A 19,465-nucleotide genomic window follows, 5' to 3' on the forward strand; every position below is an offset into this window, starting at 1 on the left:
CAAACTACATTTGGTTCATCTTTCTACAATAAAAACATTTCTTCATCTTAATTATTGTATGTGCAGAGTTGTAGTTACTCACAGTGACCACTGGAGGCGTGTGATCCTGATAGTTTCCCTGGAACCGTCCAGTTCATCCACATGAATGAAGCTGTTGGTGATTAACGCTCATCTGTACAACTTTAACAACAATATCAAACATTTAATCGCTCTGCAAACAGCTTGTCTGATGTATAAACTGTGTCTTAAAGGATCAAAGTAAATGTCACATTGAAAGCAGATTTCACTGTAATGTCCTCTGTTTGAAATATTCCAAATATAATCTGGCTTGGTAATGATTTACTCATATATTGTCCACGCAGACTAAAGCAGTAGGAGATGAGATGGAAAACAATTAGAAGAATCTTTACTCTTTAATGTCACAAATTCCTCTTTGTATGTAACATAACAACATACATGATACAGCTGCAGCAACTGAGGCGAGGAGAGAGGCAGCAACAAGAAAACTGGAAGAAGGAGACCAACAACACCACCTGTGGAAATCTTTCCCCAATCAAGCGTCATCATATCAGCATTTCATCAAAAGCACACATGCTCCGACCTGACAATGCAGAGCTGTGGCAAAATCATTGAAATCATTTATGAAACAAATGAGTGCATCAAAAATAAGAGTGGAGCTGCAATGAAAGAGAAGTGAACTTTCTTCAGTCAACACAAAGTTTTCCCTGACAGGTGACATTTAATTAAAGTGACTTTATTACCACACACACATTCAGAGGCAGTCTACAGGAGCAGAGCTGCAGCTATTCAGCAAATGTCTCCCTGCAATCCTCACTGCAACACCTACATGTGAAAATGAAACCACCTCTACTGTTCACACATGAAACGTCGTGTGAAGAACCAGTTTTCCTCAGATCTCTGTTTTAGTAACTCTGAAGTCTGAACTTTGGATTTTTGCATCCTGTTTGTACTGATAACTGTCAGTGGATGATTTTGATCCCAAAGAAATCTTTAACACACATGTAGTGATGGGACGTGTGCACTGAAACAATGGTTAGGAAACAGAAATCGCCTGAGAATCTGCTCATGTTTAAGATTTCTTCTTTACAAACATTTTCTATGGCTGTTCCCAGTATGACCAGTGATACAAAGCATGGGAAATGGGGATTAGTTCATTCAGACAAATACACTTTTTAAAATGTAAAAATAAAGAAATGAATCAATAAAATAAAAAGTCAAAGAAATAAAAAATAAGGGTCTGAGGCGTCTGTCTCACTGTATCCATGGCAACAATTTACTTCCTGTTCCTTCATATCAGAACCACATCTTTGAAATCAAAACATTTAAGATTCAAATTCAATCACAGATGTGTTCAATGAAATATTAAATGAAGCAGTGCAATGTTTTTATCACTATCCAAGTTTGAACTCTAAGTAGAAGATTTAAAAAAGCAACACACACACACACACACACACACACACACACACACACACACACACACACAGTATGCAGACATGATTTAGCTGATGATAACATAACGACTGCACAGACCCGTGGGATGATTCATGTCCTTTTTCTTACTCTATGCAATGATGAACTTCTTGCTTCAGGACCTTCTTGATGAATTTGTTTTCTAATCCACAGTTTTCTACCTGATCTGTGTGTTTGAAGTAAAATGTGTTGCTTCAAATGTAAAAGTTAAACAGACAGAAAGCATCAACGTGGACTTCAATCAGTGTTTTGTGTTCATACAGGTCAGCTGTTGCACACAGAGGTCCTGGATTTACACTGTGCCCTGGTTCCTGTGTTTCTGTATGTAGTTTAGTCTAAAGTGGATCCTCCTCATGCACAGACTGAATTATCTGTTCAACAATCAGCATTTCTGATTCATGGATTTCATTTGTTTTTGCTAGTTTTGACTGAGATTTCAACATATCTGTGGTGGCATCTGTTCAGTGTTATGGAAGTTTTACAGCACTAATCTCACTTCACTCTGTAACATAACAGTGAACAATATTACTATTAGAAAGATTATTAGAGAAGCCACAATCAGATGATCCCCTATGAGGTGTCCTTGGTTATAGTGTGAAGTCATCTGAGGGGAGAGAGAAGAAAGAAACACTTCAGTGTTAATGAAAAAGTCATCAGTCTTCTTATGGGAAGAGACCTCCACCAGACCAAGACAGATAACCATCCAACACGTTCTCATCCCAAAACCTAACAGACCGATGCCATGTGACAAACCGATGCCATGTGACAAACCGATGCCATGTGACAAATCGATACCTTTCGGTCTCCCTCTCTCTCTTGTGCTCCTGCTCCTGCCAAAAGCAAAGCATCCACCCTTTTCTTACCGGCGTCGTGAATTGTTTGTCAACATCTACTCATCCTAACGTTGGTCCAGTCTTTGTCTCAGTGTCAAGTCAGTCAACACTTTAGTCCACATGGTCAGTCCAGTCACAGTCCAGTCACACACATCATGCACACACATTCACACTAGATCTTGCTGATAGTGGAGCCTCACGCACAAAGCATCAGAGTCTCCACCCTCATCAATATGAGCTCATTTATTTGTTCTTTCTTTTGTTTTTAGAAAAAGAGTTCTTTATGATCTTGGACTGGATTGACTCGCTGCAATCCTTTAGACAGGAACTCGCAGGTTCCCACAGGTGACCTTTTCCTCAGCCCATTGTAATCTGGAAAAGCTCACCTTATATTTGCTCTCACAACAATGTTTTACAGCGCTGTTAATTCAATCTTGCAGGCCTGCTTAGAACAAAGAAGGAGGAAAAGAGAGCTGATTATTAGCTCATCAGAGCACAAAACATCATCACCAAAGGGGGTGACACCTGACAGTTTTCTCTAAGTGCACTGTTACAGAAATAATGAGCCGCTCCTCGACATGTCCATGTTTAGTAAAACTCCCTCTATTGAAATAAGAAAACAAGCCAAAGCTAACTGACAGAATGAACCCATCACTAAAACAACAACCCCAAAAATCTTCATCACAGAAAACTTTTGCTTACTAATCCAACAATATGTTGTGGGAATTAGAACTTTCCGGGCAATAAAGCTTTTGCCCGACTCTTGGCTTAACTAATACTGACATAGTCTGAAATCAGACTTAAAGTCACTCCCTCTGTTCATTTAGGATAAATGTATCTATATCTGATTTAGGCTAAGTGCCTTTTGTTTAGATGAACTGCTGGACTTCCAGACCAGCAGGTTTAGGGAAGTCTTTATGGGGTCACACTCTGACCCCCCCCACCACACACACACACACACACACACACACACACACACACACACGCACGCACAGGCAACGTACTCTTTGTTTGTATGTAGACGTCATATGTTAATGAACGTCATATGTATATTCATGTAACCTCAATAAAAGAGCAGTGTTACGGGGGAGCGGACGAGAGCAACTGGGGTGAAGCGAAGGAACGGCGTTTGTCCGGTTCTCTCCCGTGCACGGGAAACATAAAGAACTTTGCCTACTCGTGTCTTGCTTTGCTATGTAATTAAATTGTCCTTAACGTTCCAACGAATAGGTTTATGCTACAAACCTATCACTGAGGTTAACTACACAACCCCTCGCCACCTCCTTATACACAGGAGTGAGTACAAAAGGGTTCGTACGGACGCATCAGCCGGCCGTCCTTCTGCTCGACACTGTTAGCTGAAAGATGATCGGATCATCCTCTGTCCTGTATTTAAGGCTGAGAGTCTTTGTCCAGTCTCTTTTCCACAGCTACTGTCCACAGCACTGATCCACCTGCAGCACAGCCCCACTCAGTTGTTTTATGATTTACATTGTGCACGTTTCCCTTCCACTGAGCTTACAAAACCTCTGACAGGAGAAGTCAGGCATGTGTTTCCCCCACCTCCCCTTTTAGGCAGTAATAAAATAGAAAACAAACAATCAAACAGGCTAAAGCTAGAGCACAAGCAAAGACAGCACCGGTGACTAAGTTCTCCCATACTGGACGTACGCTACCACGTGGGCTCAAACAGCAGCACATCAGCTCAGTTTACATACTGTTGACATCTTCATCAGAGGGTCAGCAGGGAGCGCTGCTGAGCTGCAGTGGTCTCCACCAGAGTGACGGAGCAGGAATCACAAACAGCACAAACCCACCGTGTTGTTTCCACCCTGTTCAGGAGATCTGAGCCCCCATCCCTTTTTTTCATGTTGCAGCTCTGCACTGCAGGCCCTGAACGCCTCCCGGTTACCCTCAGTGTGCTTAGAGTTTCATTTACAACCGACGAGCTCACAGATCATCTGCAGGCAGGTGAACGAACCCTTAATGTGAGGATAATAGCAGAGCTGAGCTGAGGTCAGAAATAGTCAGGAACGGTGTCGACACAGTGAAGTCAGCTGTTTGGGAATTTGTCTGATTATCAGTTTGGGGGGGGTCGGTGTTAAATAACAAAGGCGGTGTAGGATGGAGAGAGGAGGAGGGAGGGAGCAGTGATGATATGAAGTCAGAATACACATGTGGCAGACATAAGGGGGTCAGACAGGAGCAGCATCAGTCTCTGCTCTGTTTTGTTAATAACGTAGAAAAATAATTTTGTACAATCAAGCTACATCGACGGACGCTTTACCTCACGTACCCTAAAATGAAAAAGTAGTGACAGTAAGACGGAGGCTGCACATGACACCATGACTGAGTTCACAGCTGTTGCTTTGATTCTAACGTTTAAGACTTTTGGCATCGACTCCGTTTTAATAAATGAGTGCTGGGAGGCGTCGTTTGACTTCAGGAGCTCCTGCGATGCTCCTGCGATGCTCCTGCGATGCTCCTGCGATGCTCCTGCGATGCTCCTGCGATGCTCTTACTCTGCGGGAGAAAACCAAAAACCAAAAGTAGCAAACATGGAGCGATATGACTCGTTTAGATTTTGGGAAACGTGCATCGACAGGTACAGTGTCCTTTTCCCCGCGTCTTTAAAAATAATTCATGCATAGATCCCCCACTGAGAAAACCCTTTTATATACTTTCTCCTTTGTACACATTTTATATAGAACTATATATAATATCATTTCTCTATATCTATATTTTCAGAAAAATTCTTTCCACACAATAAAAAACAACAATTAAACAAATGCTTCAAACAAAACAACAAAAAGAGAGAAGATGGAAGAAAGAAAATCACGACTGAGGCCAGTTTGGCACTTTGTCATGAGAACATGACAGAACTCTGTTAGTTGACGGTAAATAGCGATACTCTATTTTTCTTTGGTTTTTCTTCTCCCTCGATGAGAAATGAAACACAGCAGTACTTACTTGGCACCTAAAAATGCTGGTCGAATGAAAGATATCAGTGTTTTCATAGTTATATGTTTAGTGTACGCCTCCCCCTCCAGACTGCTCAGCAGATCGGGAATTTTTAGAGAAGAGCAGGAGGGAGGCGTGTCAAATGAGAGGAAGAGAGCAGTAATAAAACACGGATGTAGAAAAGAGAAGCATAATGTGCACATAACACACAGGAGATGGAAAAAGAGATGACGCCAACGTAAAAAAGAGAAAACAGCGAGGAGCGAGAGAGCATTCGTCCCTTTGACAAATGTTGGAGGTCTTGAGCCTGGAAACAGCAGACCGTCTTTGAAAACAGTATCTTTGAAAGATCTGAGTCACCCACCCCAAACTGCTCATCTGCTGCTGGACACTTCAGTTGCACCTCCACATGCCACCAGTGGAGGGAGCTGCCAAGTTTCACAGCACATGACGCAGCAGGTGTAGTTGCTTTTGGAGAAAGAAGAGAATAAGAGGACAGAACGAAGGCCCACGTCTAGAGGCCTCCCTTCCAGAGCGGAAGCAGAGCCAGTGTTCCTGGTCCCTAGGTGGCGCTGTGTCGGGCCTGTCCCTACTATACCCTGGTGGTGGAGTGGGGGTGGGGCAGGGTGCTGTTGTGGCCGGTGGAGGGGAATGTGTTGAAGGCGTGAAGAGGCTGCATGCTGGTGATGGTGCTGGGGATCACGGTGATGGTGTTTGGCTTCATCAGCGGCACGTTGTCGGGGGCGCGGCGCAGCGCCAGGGTGTAGTCGGGAGGGCAGGCGGGCCGCAGGATGTCGTGGGGTCGCAGGGGCTCCATGTCGTGGTGAGCGTCGTGCTCCCAGTCCTTCATCTGCAGGGACATGATCTCCTCCTCCTGGCTGTGAGCCAGGTCGTTGGCGGGGCTGCCCCGCTGAGGGGACAGCCGGTGCCGGCGCATCTCGTGCTGCTTGTCACGCTTGTAGTAAAGGGCGGCGAAGGCTAGGATGTTGAGGAAGAAGAGCGACGCTCCAACTGCAACTGTCACGCTCAGTTCGGTGGAGTAGTCGCGGGTGTGTCTGGGAAAGAGGTCCTGGGGCGGGCGCTCTGAGCCCTCGGGCTCAGGATCTGATGGGAAGGTAGGGTAAGGATGACGAGTGGTTCGAGGAACGTTGTTTCTGGGCCTCATGGTGCCGGGGTCACGGCCTGCGGGGGAGCGCGTAGTGGTGGGAAAGAGCACGTCGTGCAGGCTGTGAAGATGAGGGACTAATTCCAGCCAAAAGGCCACTTTGTTAGCTCTGTAGTTGTCTCTGACACGAGGTTTCAAACCGATGTGAAGGTACTGCTTGTCCTTCCAGTTGAACTTGGTCCAGATGACCTCCTCGAAGCGGTTGGGCTTGGTATGAATGAACTTGGTGTCCTGAGGGACGGGCAGGTTGGGGTCCCTGGTGGAGCATAAAGGTTAAACGTTTCAGTTCAAAGTTATATTCAGTCTCCATTATAAGTAACATGTGGAATCAATACACTGAATACAGACAGGAGGCCCATTCTCTGTGCAACCTTTAAACTATCTAAGACCAACCGGCTGCTCTGGGATCTGGATGCTTTTGGTGAACCAGTATGTTCAATTCTTCAAAGCCACACGGGAATTAAACTAGCAACCTAGATTCAAGTATTCAACATGACTAGAAGGCTATCAGTGAACATACAGTAACGTGTACAGTTTACACTACTGTGACATGAGGCCTACCCAGTCTTTGCGAAGTTAGTCCAGTAAGTCATGACCACAGCGCTCAGCATCACATCGTTCTTGGAGAAGTTGCAGGGGAACAGGTCCGTGGCACCGATCATCGGTACGCCGAACACGTAAGGTATCTCGTCTCCGTGCGCGGCGTCGGCCCACTCGGGCCGCGTCTCGGTTTGGCAGTGGTGGTAGAACGTGTAAAAGTAAACTGGGGACTGAAACTCAGCATGGAGTTTGGCAGTGGCCACAGCTGGTGCCACCCACTGGTGGTCCGTAAACAGGGCCAACAGAGTCTTCCGCCGCATGTCGCCGTTGTCCCTGTCCGCCCAGTCTGTGTACATGAACTTAATGGTCTCCCTCAGGATGTCTTTGCCTGGTGAAGAAGCACAGGAGGGGACACAAGGAGGGGGAAGAAAGATAAAAGTGAAAACTGCTAAGAGTAAAGTAACAGCAGTGCAAGACATTTTTTAAGAGATCGGTCTGATCAACAGATATGAAACCAAAGCAAATGTTGGTGAGATGAACCAAGAGCCAGGAAGCGAGTGAGAAATCTAGAGAGGAAAAAAAGTCTTTCAGATAACAGAAGGAGTGACAGGCAGCAGAGAGGAAGCATGACTGCATTATCCAAACATGTCTGTACTGTGACTGTGGTCCGGCTGTGAGGGGTCCGCAGGCCGATCTGTCAGAAACACCGACACTGAGATTGGGAGCCCACTACCTGGGGGATGATAGCATTACTGCCCACAGAGCCTCAAAGGTTAAGGCGCAGACACGCCGTGATGTGGATGAGTGGCTCTCTTTAGCACGCTTGTCTTGTTTGATGCACTTCACTGGGCTCACATGTTACTGATTCCATTCTTTACTCGCATGTTTTAAACGCTTAAAGCACTTTCACAGCTTTTGATATTCTTTTGAAAATTCATGTGAACTCAAGCTGTCAGAATTGTAATGTAAGCTTTGATAATTGTCCACATTTGTCATTTTGACGATTATCCGTTTATTTTAATGAATACAGCAAACAGAAAAAAACGAACAAATCAACAAACGCGGCTCCTAATAAGACAAAACCTGATGATGCTGCAAAATGCAGTTAAGTGAGAGGAGGCTGTAAAATGGAATAACTGAAAAAGTGACAGTGTACAGAGGTGGCGTCCTCACCCTCTGGGTAGCCGTAGAGGTTGTCAACAAAGCTGGAGATGGTGTAGTCGAACGCCGCAGCTGAGATGCCGTCGTTGTCCTCACTGTCGTCCACAAACTTCAGCCCCTCTCCCTGGTTCACTCCTATCAGGATGTCATAGTTTAGGAGCTCCCCCTGGTGGAGCAAATAAGGAAGAACATGCTGAGTGCTGGGACAGAGCCTGTGTGCATCACAAGTCTACAACAGGAAGTGCAGCTGAAGCACAGCTTTGTGAATTGGCAGCATTTCATTTCCCAGTAAACAAAATAAAGATTAGCTGTTGCCATGAAATTCCTACTATAAACTGTAAATACTGCAATATATGCAGGGTTCATACACATTTTTAGGGTCAAATTCAAGCACTTTTTAAGCACATTCAAGGTCAATTTTCAAGCTTTTCCAGCACATTACCAAAAAAGAAGCATGTTTCACTTTGCATCACCTCAGTAAGACCTTGTAAAAATTTAAACAAATCATCTGAGGTCGATTTAAATGTCTTTTGTTCCCCTTTTGTTAAAAGAGCAGCACACAAAAATACAGAAAAAGGAAACGGTTGCCTTACATGCATATAGTGTACAAACTCAAAAAAACACATTCCTCTTAAAAATGCGCAAATGTGAACAAATCAACTTGTTAGAGATCTTCATCTCCACTGTAAATAAACAACAAGCCAGAAAACAAGAAAACTGCACCAAACACCACAAACACCAACAAATTAATGTCTTCTCATCAGACATTGAAGCTTCTTTCCTGTGTGACATAAAAAATAAGAGACAGATGTTTTTTTTTTTTTTTAACTAGTTAAGCACCCACGTTCAGTCATCCACCCATTCACGCACTGGTGATGTAGCTACAGCCACCCTGGGGCGCCACCAGGCCCTCTGACCACCACCAGTAGGCAACGGGTGAAGTGTCTTGCCCAAGGACACAACGACCGAGACTGTCCAAGCCGGGGCTCGATTACAAGGCGAACTCCTAACTCTTGAGCCACGATCGCCCAGTGGGGACATGGGGACATTTCAATTTCCAGCAGGAAGCTCCCCCTTTTTGTTAAACCCTTTAGATCAGGGGTCAGCAACCTGCGGCTCTTTAGTCCTTATAGTGCGGCTCCGCGTGGTTTGTGAAAATAAATTAGCTGAAGTGTATTTTATTTATGTTAGTTCTTTTTTTTAACTTGTAGTTCTAAATTGGAAGATTATTGTGATTTTGCAATATACAAATAAAATTATATTTTGTTATTTTTTCATCGCTCAAAATAAGCGCCACACTCGCGGAAGCCGGTGTACCCGGCGAAACGCCGTGCATTTATCGAGCCTTTCAACCCCAGATAGGCCAATTATGGCTCTTTGGCTCTTTGGGTCTTAAAGGTTGCTGACCCCTGCTTTAGATGAACAGAGTTTTTTAATCAAATACATAATCTTTAATAAATGTTCTCTTTTATAAAAAGTAGGATAATTAAAAAAACTTTTATTATACCGCTATTGCGTAGAAAAAAAACTGTCTTGTTTTCTGTCGTCTGTTATATAATATTAGTGATGTTTGTGACAATTAATTTCTTAATCGGCTGGACTAACCAATAGTCCACAACCAGGAAACACTGAAATTTTAAGTTAAGTTTGAAAACAGTTTAAAAAAAAAAACACCCCATTCCAAAATGTCTTGTGACAATCTCATTGGCTTAGGGAGTGATGATGTCATAGATCTTAAGAATCTTAAGTCCTTTGATGTTTTTCCTTAAGTAGGGGTGAGAAACAGCAAGTTTTAGTTCGTTTCAGCAGCATCTGTGTTTGCAGCCTACAAAACGTTCACCACAAGCTCTTCAAAGTCATCGTATAGAAACTCCAACATGTTTCCAAGGAAAAAACAACCAATTCAAAAAGATTACGCCGCCTCTCCTTCCTGGCGTGGCCGGCCAATTTCCCCAAATGGCTCCTCATCCTTCCAAAGGGCGTTAGAGGAGAGTAGGAAGGAAAACTACCTTCTCCAGAAAAAAATGCAACAAATTGAAGAAGAGAAACTTCAACTGGAGGACAAATGTAGACGAATGGAAGCCCAAAATAAAGAGCTGGAAGACAGACAACAGCGCCAGCCGGACATAAAAATTATTAATGAGGGCTGGGGAATCAAGTTTGCTCAGAGCCGAGAGCAGATTGTGCACCTCATTAAAGAAAACAGGCAAAAGAGTGCAGAACTAAAAGAAATGACCAACCAGCTCCAAGACAAGAAAACGATGACTGATAAGATACAACGGGATCTCCAATACATGGACCGAAAAAATCGGCTCCTCCAAAGACAGCTCCATGAAGCTGTGGAAGAAAAGAAAGAATTCCTCCAACAGAAGGAAGAGCAGGACAAAAAGCAACGAGACATGCAGCACGAACTGAAGAGCATGCAGGAAAAATACCGCATGCTGAAAGAAAGCCTGGATGAAACACTGCGCCAAAATAAAGACCTTCTTCAACAGAAAGAGCAACAGCAGGAAAGACTGAAAGAAGGAAAACGTGTCGTCCAGGACTTTGAGTCTAAAAATCTAAAACTGCAAGAGTTTTGTAATCAGCTGGAGGACAAAGCAACTAAAGTGGAAGAAGAAAAGGACAAACTGGAGAAACGCTGCTCACAGATGCAGAGAAGGATCGATCAGATAGCGAGAAACAACTCCGAGCTCGTTAAGGGGATTTTGGTGGAATTCAATAACTTGAAGCGTGAAAACACTCAAATGCAGGCGCAAAAACAACAAGAAGACAAAATACATGAAGACCTGCAGCTCACGCTCCAAGAAATCCAGAAAAGAAACGAGCAGTTAGAAGACAAGCACAAAGAGGTCCAACAGAGAAATGCAGACATGCACAAGGACAAGCTGATACAGGAGGCAACATCCAAACAACTCAAAGACAAGCTTGAAGAAACACAAGCAACATTGGAAGAGGTGGAACAAAGATGTGAGAAACTTGAAGAACAAAACGCAGAAACCATCGATGAGCTGAGAAATCTCATCCTGGAGAAAAAAGCGCTCGTGGAAAAGTGCATGAAAAAAAAGAAAAAATGGTTCCACTTGTTCCGGAGGAGAGAGGCTACTGCTTCCTCACCTGATGTAGCCTCGTCTTGCTCCACCTCTGTTAACCCCCCCAACCAGTCCCGGCCGTTGACTGTCCCCTCCTGAGCCTGGTTCTGCCGGAGGTTCCTGCCCGTTTAAAGGCAGTTTTTCCTCCCCACTGTCGCCAACTGCTTGCTCAGAGGGGATTGTTGGGCTTTTCTCTCCTCTGCCTTGTTTCTTCATTTACTTGTTTAACTTTTTTCAACTTATCTAAATAATAAACCAATTAAATTTATCCTTTGAGTATCTTTCATCTCATCTTTACAGAATCTTTCCAAAACATTTTCAAACATTCAGATCTGTCTTTTATTTTCTTCTTGAAGCCTCATAAATGGTGAACTAAAAACCCGGAACATGGTTTGAAACATAGTTTCAGCTGAAACTGGCATAACATGCTGTGTGTGTGTGTGTGTGTGTGTGTGTGTGTGTGTGTGTGTGTGTGTGTGTGTGTGTGTGTGTGACAGGGTATCACTAGTTAGGTCATCATGTTTAGACTCATTCACTCCAAAATTATTTAGGCCAAATCTTTAAAACAGTGTCATTTCATACACATTTTCAATTCACTTCAATCGCACAAATGCAGAAATAATTATTTGCAGTATCTTATTTATTATGAGAATGTCATGCCTGATCATTTGTACCTACACCACCAAAAATGGGGGCAAAAGGGAGGAGATCATGTTTAATCGGTTATAAGAAAAGGTCAGAAATATAAGTGCCGACATGAGCAGTGTCCACAGAAACCTCTGACTCTCAGCTCAAAGCTCATATAAACCATTTCTACAACCAGCAAACAAACAAAGACACCGAACAGTTAAAAGAGCAGTGACGTCACCACGAATCTGTGGTCAGGTAATATCCATGTTTTGATTGATGATTTTCTGGAGTTAAATGTGAACCGAAGCATATTTTGGGTGTTATATGCTATTAAATACTTTTTAATTTATTTAAAAGTATTTAATAGCATATAACACCCAAAACATGCTGGGTGTGGAAATAAGAAAATCAGAATTTCCTCTGTTTGAGTCACAGTAACTTTGACATAGTAACATTTGCAGTAAGTCCTAAATGTTCACCTTTAAAATCCCTCCCTCTGTTCATTTTGCCCACATCATGTTTCAGTGGTTGGCCTCAGGTTCTTCAGCTTCCTGACAGTCTGAAGTCAGCTGACAGAGTTTCACCTGCTAAATACACAGAAAATCTTGTTAAAGCCGCACAGTTTGCCCAACAGTAATATTCCCATTAAGCCCTTTCTAAACACTTTATAACAATGTGTCATCACTAAATTATAAACTTCTTCTCCAAATCTGCACGACTGCACTTAGTCACAGACTTTATTTAATTGTCCTGCGGCTGCTATCATATATTTTACCAAACAGTTCTTCTCACACAGTCACAGATATATTTCTCTCAATGCAAACTTCACTCATGTCTTAGACAGGAAACTTGAGTTTTTCTTTTTTTTCTGTCCCCACTCATTCAACTAATTTGCATATTGAGTCACATCTCGAGAAGTTGCCCTGACAACAGAAATGCATATTCAAAACATTGCTGCATAATTCAATTATTATTCTTTTATTTTTATTTCTACAGTCGTCACTTCTTTTGCTCAATCAGCTGGAAACCACTTCTAATTCACTATTTTAAACCTGCTTTAAGCTTCTAATCCCTGGTTGGTCCTCCCAGTCTCTTTTTCCTTGTCACAAAAGTCGCTCTATTGTCCTGCAACTTCCTGAGTTATTCCTCAGCTTCAGCCTTTAAGTGTGTTAAATCTACACCATTCAGCATTTATGTCATGTATTCACATTCATGAGTGTAAGCATGTCTTCATTGCGTGTATGTTGTGTGTTCATATTAATATTGAGTGTAAGCTGGTCTTCGTTGCCTCGATGTGTTTTTATAATCAGATTTAATTCCTGCATCTTTGCGCTGAACTGTGGATTCAAACTGTCTCACTTCTGATTCTCTCCAAAAACAATTTCACATGTGACAATTTCTACATGTGTGTTTTATATTTTTCTATTCATTTATGTATTATTAGTTCATTTATTTCTTTATCTCTCTTACTTTTTTTATTTACCTTTCTGTTGTGATGCTCTGGATGTTTCTAAGCCCACAAATTCAGCCTCAATGTTCAACCCAACTTTCCTATGCTGTCACTTTAACACGTCCAACCTTCACCTCTCACCGGTCCTCGTCCCCTCTTCTCTCAACTTCCTGTGTGGCCTCCCAAATCAAACACAGGCCCAAATCAGCTGTTTCTTCTTCTCTCTTCCTCTTTTCAGTCTTTTCTTGGCGCTTAACTCCCAGCATGGCAAATATGAACTCAGACAGTCCCATCCAGTGGTTTCACACAGTCATGTCACTGGTACACTTTCCAGCTTGTAATTCAGAGCGCATGTTTCCATCAACATACATGCTGCTGGACCCTTCAGTGTTTTAGGTCAGGTGCACTGTCTTTTTGCCTGCTGTTAATTCTTCAAGTCCACGGTGTTGTTCTGTCTGTCTTCTGTCTTCATCAGGAGATTAACTGTCCTTTAAGCTTCTTCTCAGGATAAGGACAGGATGAGAGGTGAAGCTGTGACATTTTAAACCAAAGCCTGTTTTCCTCCCAATTCTGTTAATCTATCATTTTTCTGCTGTATTCTTCCAGGAGGTTGAGCAAGTCCATGGGCACTTGTATTAACACACTAAGACATTTATTTAATATCATTTTCATTACTATTACTTTGCACTTTCATTCTCTAATTCCTCTGTTTTCATTTTGAAACGTCTCTCACAAGCTCACAAGCTATATTCAGACTTCCTGCTTCACTTCCTGCCAGACACACACTGCGATTGGTTTATAAAGGCCTCTCTTATTAAAATACATAAAACAATCTAATCAGAAAATAAGCACTAAGAATATATATTTATCTTGTAACATTGTTTAAGTTAATGAACAATAGAATAGAATAGAATAGAATAGAATAGAATAGAATCCAACTTTATTGTCTTTGCACATGCACAGGTACAGGGCAACAAAATGCAGTTTGCATCCATCCAGAAGTGCTTTAGTGATATAGATATATTACAATATATATTAGCAATAATATAGATATGTGAGTATATTACAGAAATGGGTCTATTATGTTATAATGTACACGGTATGAAGTATGTTGTGAATATTGTATAACTATAAGTATGTACAGGCTGTAGTGAGCACAAGCTATGTACAGGATATGAACAGGATATAAATATGAAAAACTATACAGAATATGAAATAAATAACTTTACAGGAATCTGAGATATACAGCTATACAGAAATGGGAACTATGCAAGTTGTAAACAGTTGTAGGGTTAAAAATTATCGAATGTACAGAATGATTATTGACACAGAGCTATACAGTAGTGCAGTTAAGATAAGTGAGCTATGTGGATAATTCTACAGAGGCTATATAAAGTGCTGGTGGTTGTGAGTGGTGGTTCAGTCCATGTTATTATTGTGTTTGAGGGTACAGTTGTCCGTTGTGGGTGTGTGTATGTTCAGTCCATGTGTTAACGTGGGTCAGATGTCAGGAGGCAGAGTTCAGGAGTCTGACAGCTGTGGGGAAGAAGCTGTTCCGGTACCTGGTGGTCTTAGTCCAGAGGCTCCTGTGGCGCCTCCCAGAGGGCAGGAGGGTGAAGAGTCCATGTGATGGGTGACTGGGGTCTTTGATGATTTTCCCAGCCCTTTTCAGACACCGCTTCCTGTAGATGTCTTTTATGGCAGGAAGTGGTGATCCGGCGATGCGCTGGGCAGTTTTCACGACCCTCTGCAACGCCTTCCGGTCCGAGGCAGAGCAGTTCCCGTACCAGACTGTTATACAGTTGGTCAGGATGCTCTCGATGGTGCAGCGATAGAAGTTCACCAGGATGTCTGAGGACAGGTGGTTCTTCCTCAGAGTCCTCAAGAAGAAGAGGCGCTGGTGAGCCTTCTTGACCAGCTTGGAGCAGTTGGTCGTCCAGGTGAGATCCTCGGAGTGTTGAATTGTGTTGAAAACTAAGATTACAATATCAATCAAGATAATTATAATGATGGTTTTTGCTGTAATTAAACAGTCATGTGGAAATGTGGCAACCACAGAACTTTAGAGGCCTTTTGTTCAATTATGTGTGGACTGTTTCTTTAGTCTCATACACAAATTGTTCTCAGCGTCTATGAGACTGATGAAATATCCATGTGTGCTGAAAGAGACTGTGCTGGTCTGACGCCCTCAACCGAGGTATTGTGGGTAATGAAAGAGCAGATAGGTTGGCTAAAGCAGCTGTTAAAAAAGTAGACATAGATGTGCAGATACCATTGTTGAAATCTGAGGGAAAAGAATAGTTTGGACACAAAGTAAGAACTTCTGGAGAATGGCATGGGATAATGGAACAAAAGGGAGACATGGGGTACAAAACACAATAGAAGTTAAGAGGAGTAGTGGGTTAAATAGGCAGCAGGAGAATACAAACAGGTCACTGCTTTCTGAATGGTTCTCTTTTTATGATGGGGAAACATCCGACTGGGTTATGTGATGGTGTAATGCTATGGAGACGGTTGAACATGTGGTTATTAGTTGCAGGAAGTATAGAAGTCAAAGGAGAGTGTTGAGGGTGGGAACTGGTGGTGAAATGAAACTTACGTTTGAAAAAGTGGTTAATCAGTTAAGTCCTGATGAGGTGAAAGGAGTGGTTTTTCATTTTTGAGAAATACTGATGTCATCAAGAGGATCTGAGGATCTGGAAGAGAAGTAAGAGTAAAAGCCAGGAGATGGCAGTAGTGCAACATCTTTGGATGCAAGCTGCTGTTAAAAATGACAGAAGAAGAAGTTTGCTTGATCGTTCCTCAGCTCGTCTGTGTGAAGCTGAGTGTAAAGAGGCTCCTGCTGTCAGAGAAACACTCTGACTGTTTCACAGAGTCAGACATGTTCAGACTGAATTTCAGTCAGAAACTCAGCATCACATTGATGAAGCTGCAGATTAATTGTGGTTAATTTCTGATTAATTTCTTTGCTGCCAGCTGAAATTTAAATGTAATTTAAAAGAAGGATTCAAGGTTATTGGGTTTTTGAACCCAAAGATATCACATGAACGTGTATGAATTGTATGATATGTCTCTTCTATTTTTCCATCCATCCGTTCGCTTCCACATCTCCTTTTCAGGGTCGTGGGCGGTGCTGGAGCTGTCTTCTTCTTCTTCTTCTATTTTTCTATGATCATATTTTGATGTTGATTGTGATTGGTTTTATTTGTTTCTTCGGAGGTTGTAGTGTTTTAATATTTAGTCTTTTTTCCATTATTGTAATTGTGTATAAAGTTTGATTTGAATGAAATTTACACTCAAATGCTTTCAGTGTTGCTGTGTTAAGTGTTTGCATGTCTAACGTTTGTATGGAAGACTGGTGGGGGAGGCTGTTACATCTTGCAGGAGGTCTCCTCTCTCCAGGAACTCACTCTGCAGGTGGGGGAGATACAGGAGAGGTGGAGGAAGAACTCAGCCTGGGTGTCTATGTCTTGTGTAGTCTGGAGGATGAGTGGATGACAGGGTGCGTGAAGTTTTCTCTGTGGTGGGATCGGGTGGGCCGTCCTGGGCTCTGTGGGGCCGGGCGATGCTGCTTGCCCCTCCTTTCCTTCCCTCCCCATCTCCAGCTGCCTCCCTCTTCCCGCTCCACCACAATCACCCACACATGCAGGGCCTTGGGGTAAAGGTGTGTCACCAGGGTGCAGGGGAGGCATCCCCCCTCTGTCCCCTTTTGGCTGCCTGTGCCTCAATTTTATCCCACAACTTAGACATTCACATTACTCACACTCTCATAACACATACATATAGGACCTTGGGGGTGGGCACGCTACACGGCATCCAGAAGACCATCAGGGTGTACGACCTCACCCCTGGCGCCGTTGCCCACCTCTCAATTTTAAATCCACGTAGACATTGAGGGCTATCAGGAGGGGCTCTGCGCTTACCTGCTGCTGAGTAAGTGCATATGAGAGCATGAGGGTGGGAATGGATGTTTGTATCTGTGTGTGCCTGTTTGTCTGTGTCCATATGTCAGGTCGGGTATCAGACGCCACCTCTCTGGGGACATCTCAGGCCCTCCAAGGTATGGAGGCCTATCTCCCCCCACCACTCCCCCTGCCAGTGGCAGACGCCCTCAGACATCGGTGCATTGGTGGTTCTTTGTGTCCGGGGATGGGCGTCCAGGTACTGCTTGTCGGGGCCTGGAGCCTGGGGCTCGCTCGGGCTCCTTCGGGGGTGGGGTGCCTTTGACCTCTCAGCCTGGGGCTCGGTCACTCTGTCGATCTTACGTGCTGCACAATAATATTCAATATTTACAGTTATATTCACATAGATCATCGCGGTGATGTTGTTTATTATATTGCTCTCTTTTGTTTGCTTGTTTTCTCTTTTTTCTTTCTCAACAGGTGATCCAGGTGATTGATAGATGGATTTTTTGTCTGTTTGTTTTGTTGGCTTGGACAACTTCCTACCAGACCCGTGGAAGTGGAAGCTTCAGTGAAGAAAGATTCCTGCTCCCAGCCGTTCATTGGCTCGGCATTTTAAACCCCTAAAGGGTCACCTGGCCTGTAAATAAACAGGGCCAATAAAAAAAAAATCTCAAGAATAATACAAAAACTTCAGCCAGTTTAACTTAATACATTAACTTATTCTTGTGTACACAGTAATTCATAAATAAATAATGTATATTATCAATAAAGATTGATCTAAACAGTTTAACTGCTATGTGCAGATAAAGGTTGCATAGCTTTAAAACATTTGCTATCCAGCAAATATCAGTCAAACTCAACACAAAAGGTAACACAACAATGGTTCAAATTGTTTGGACCGGTGATCCAAATCAACTGGTGTTGGTCAAACAGATGTGTGGTAGACTTACTCTGAAGGAGCTGCTACCGACAAACCAGCAAATAAACACCAAATATTTCATCTGTGACATTTGTGAGGTTTCCTCAAACACACTCCGTCAGTCTTGTTGCTGTTGAACGACAAACTATTTAAAAATGTCGCGGGTTTACCTGGTCATATTCTCATTCACGGGGCGCTCGCCAAAACAAAAGCAAACCATTAACACCACGCCGATGCTGTTCACAGGACAGCAAGAGTAACGATCAGGAGCATCTGGTCTTCGTTATCGTTCCCCTCGTGCGTGTTATTACTGCGATTTCAGCGTTTTCGCTTCACAACTAAAGTGTGCAGTTTACTTTGTGTGGACTCAGATGTGTCAGTTGGTTTGTCTTTGTTTGTGAGTGTGGAGGAGAGTTAGATTGGGTTGGTTTTAAAGCTAAGTTAAGAATATTCTGAGTTTCAATTCAATTTTATTTATATAGCACCAAATCACAACGACAGTCGCCTCAAGGCGCTTTATATTGTACAGTTTAATTTCCAAAACTTGCATATGATCTTCAGTTTGCAGCTGGACTATCACATAGCAGCTGGAGCAGTCTCACATGGAGGCCAGTCCACTGCTGCCACCTGTGGCCAAGTGCCATAGCCTACTACTAGATGAACTTTTTTTTTTTTTTTTTTTATTTTAACTTTATTTACAAACAACAGTATAACATACACAGCACCGTCATTAAACCGATTATGTTACATCCTCGGTTGAGCATTATAGCAAGAAAAAAACAAACAAACAAACAAACAAAAAAAAAAACAAAAACAAACAATAAGCACAAAGCTAAAAGAGTTAGCACAAAAAGAAAGAACAGTCATTGAAGGATTTGAACCAAAGGCAAAAAATAACATGAGCAAAAAAGGGCAGTCATGCTTATAAAATAGGGAGGTTTTTATTTTTTTATTTAACATAGATTAAACTCTTTAAATGGTAAATGGTAAATGGCCAGCTCCACATGTCAGTCCAGAAGGAGTGCACTGATTCACAGTAGAAAAACAAGTGATCCAGACTTTCAATATCATTTTCACAAAATGTGCAGGCGTTCACATCTAAGTTAAATTTCCGTCTTAAGAATTCATTGGTTGGATAAACCTCATTAATGATTTTAAAGTGAACCTCTTTTACTTTAGGGGAAAGAGGAAGTGAAATATACTTTTTTCTTATCGCCTTAACCTCTCAAATTCTTTCAGGATATAATTTCTTTTAACCGGATTTGGGCAAATTTCATTTATCAAAATATTCCTGATCACTTTGTTTGTAAACCTGCTG

General features: G+C 42.6%; 1 protein-coding gene across 1 annotated transcript; it reads right to left on the reverse strand.

Annotated features, from left to right (window-relative positions):
* Window positions 1-4,827: 4,827 nt before the first annotated feature.
* On the reverse strand, window positions 4,828-10,030 carry LOC112433479 (neuroligin-2-like). Its single transcript, XM_024801650.2, has 4 exons — window positions 9,981-10,030; window positions 8,164-8,363; window positions 7,012-7,378; window positions 4,828-6,706 (listed from the first exon to the last, which is right to left on the reverse strand). Exons 1-4 carry the CDS (start codon window positions 10,028-10,030, stop codon window positions 5,878-5,880), a joined length of 1,446 nt encoding a protein of 481 aa, XP_024657418.1. The 3' UTR covers window positions 4,828-5,877.
* Window positions 10,031-19,465: the final 9,435 nt, after the last annotated feature.

Source organism: Maylandia zebra, linkage group LG3 (assembly GCF_041146795.1).
Source record: "Maylandia zebra isolate NMK-2024a linkage group LG3, Mzebra_GT3a, whole genome shotgun sequence".
Lineage (NCBI taxonomy): Eukaryota > Metazoa > Chordata > Actinopteri > Cichliformes > Cichlidae > Maylandia > Maylandia zebra.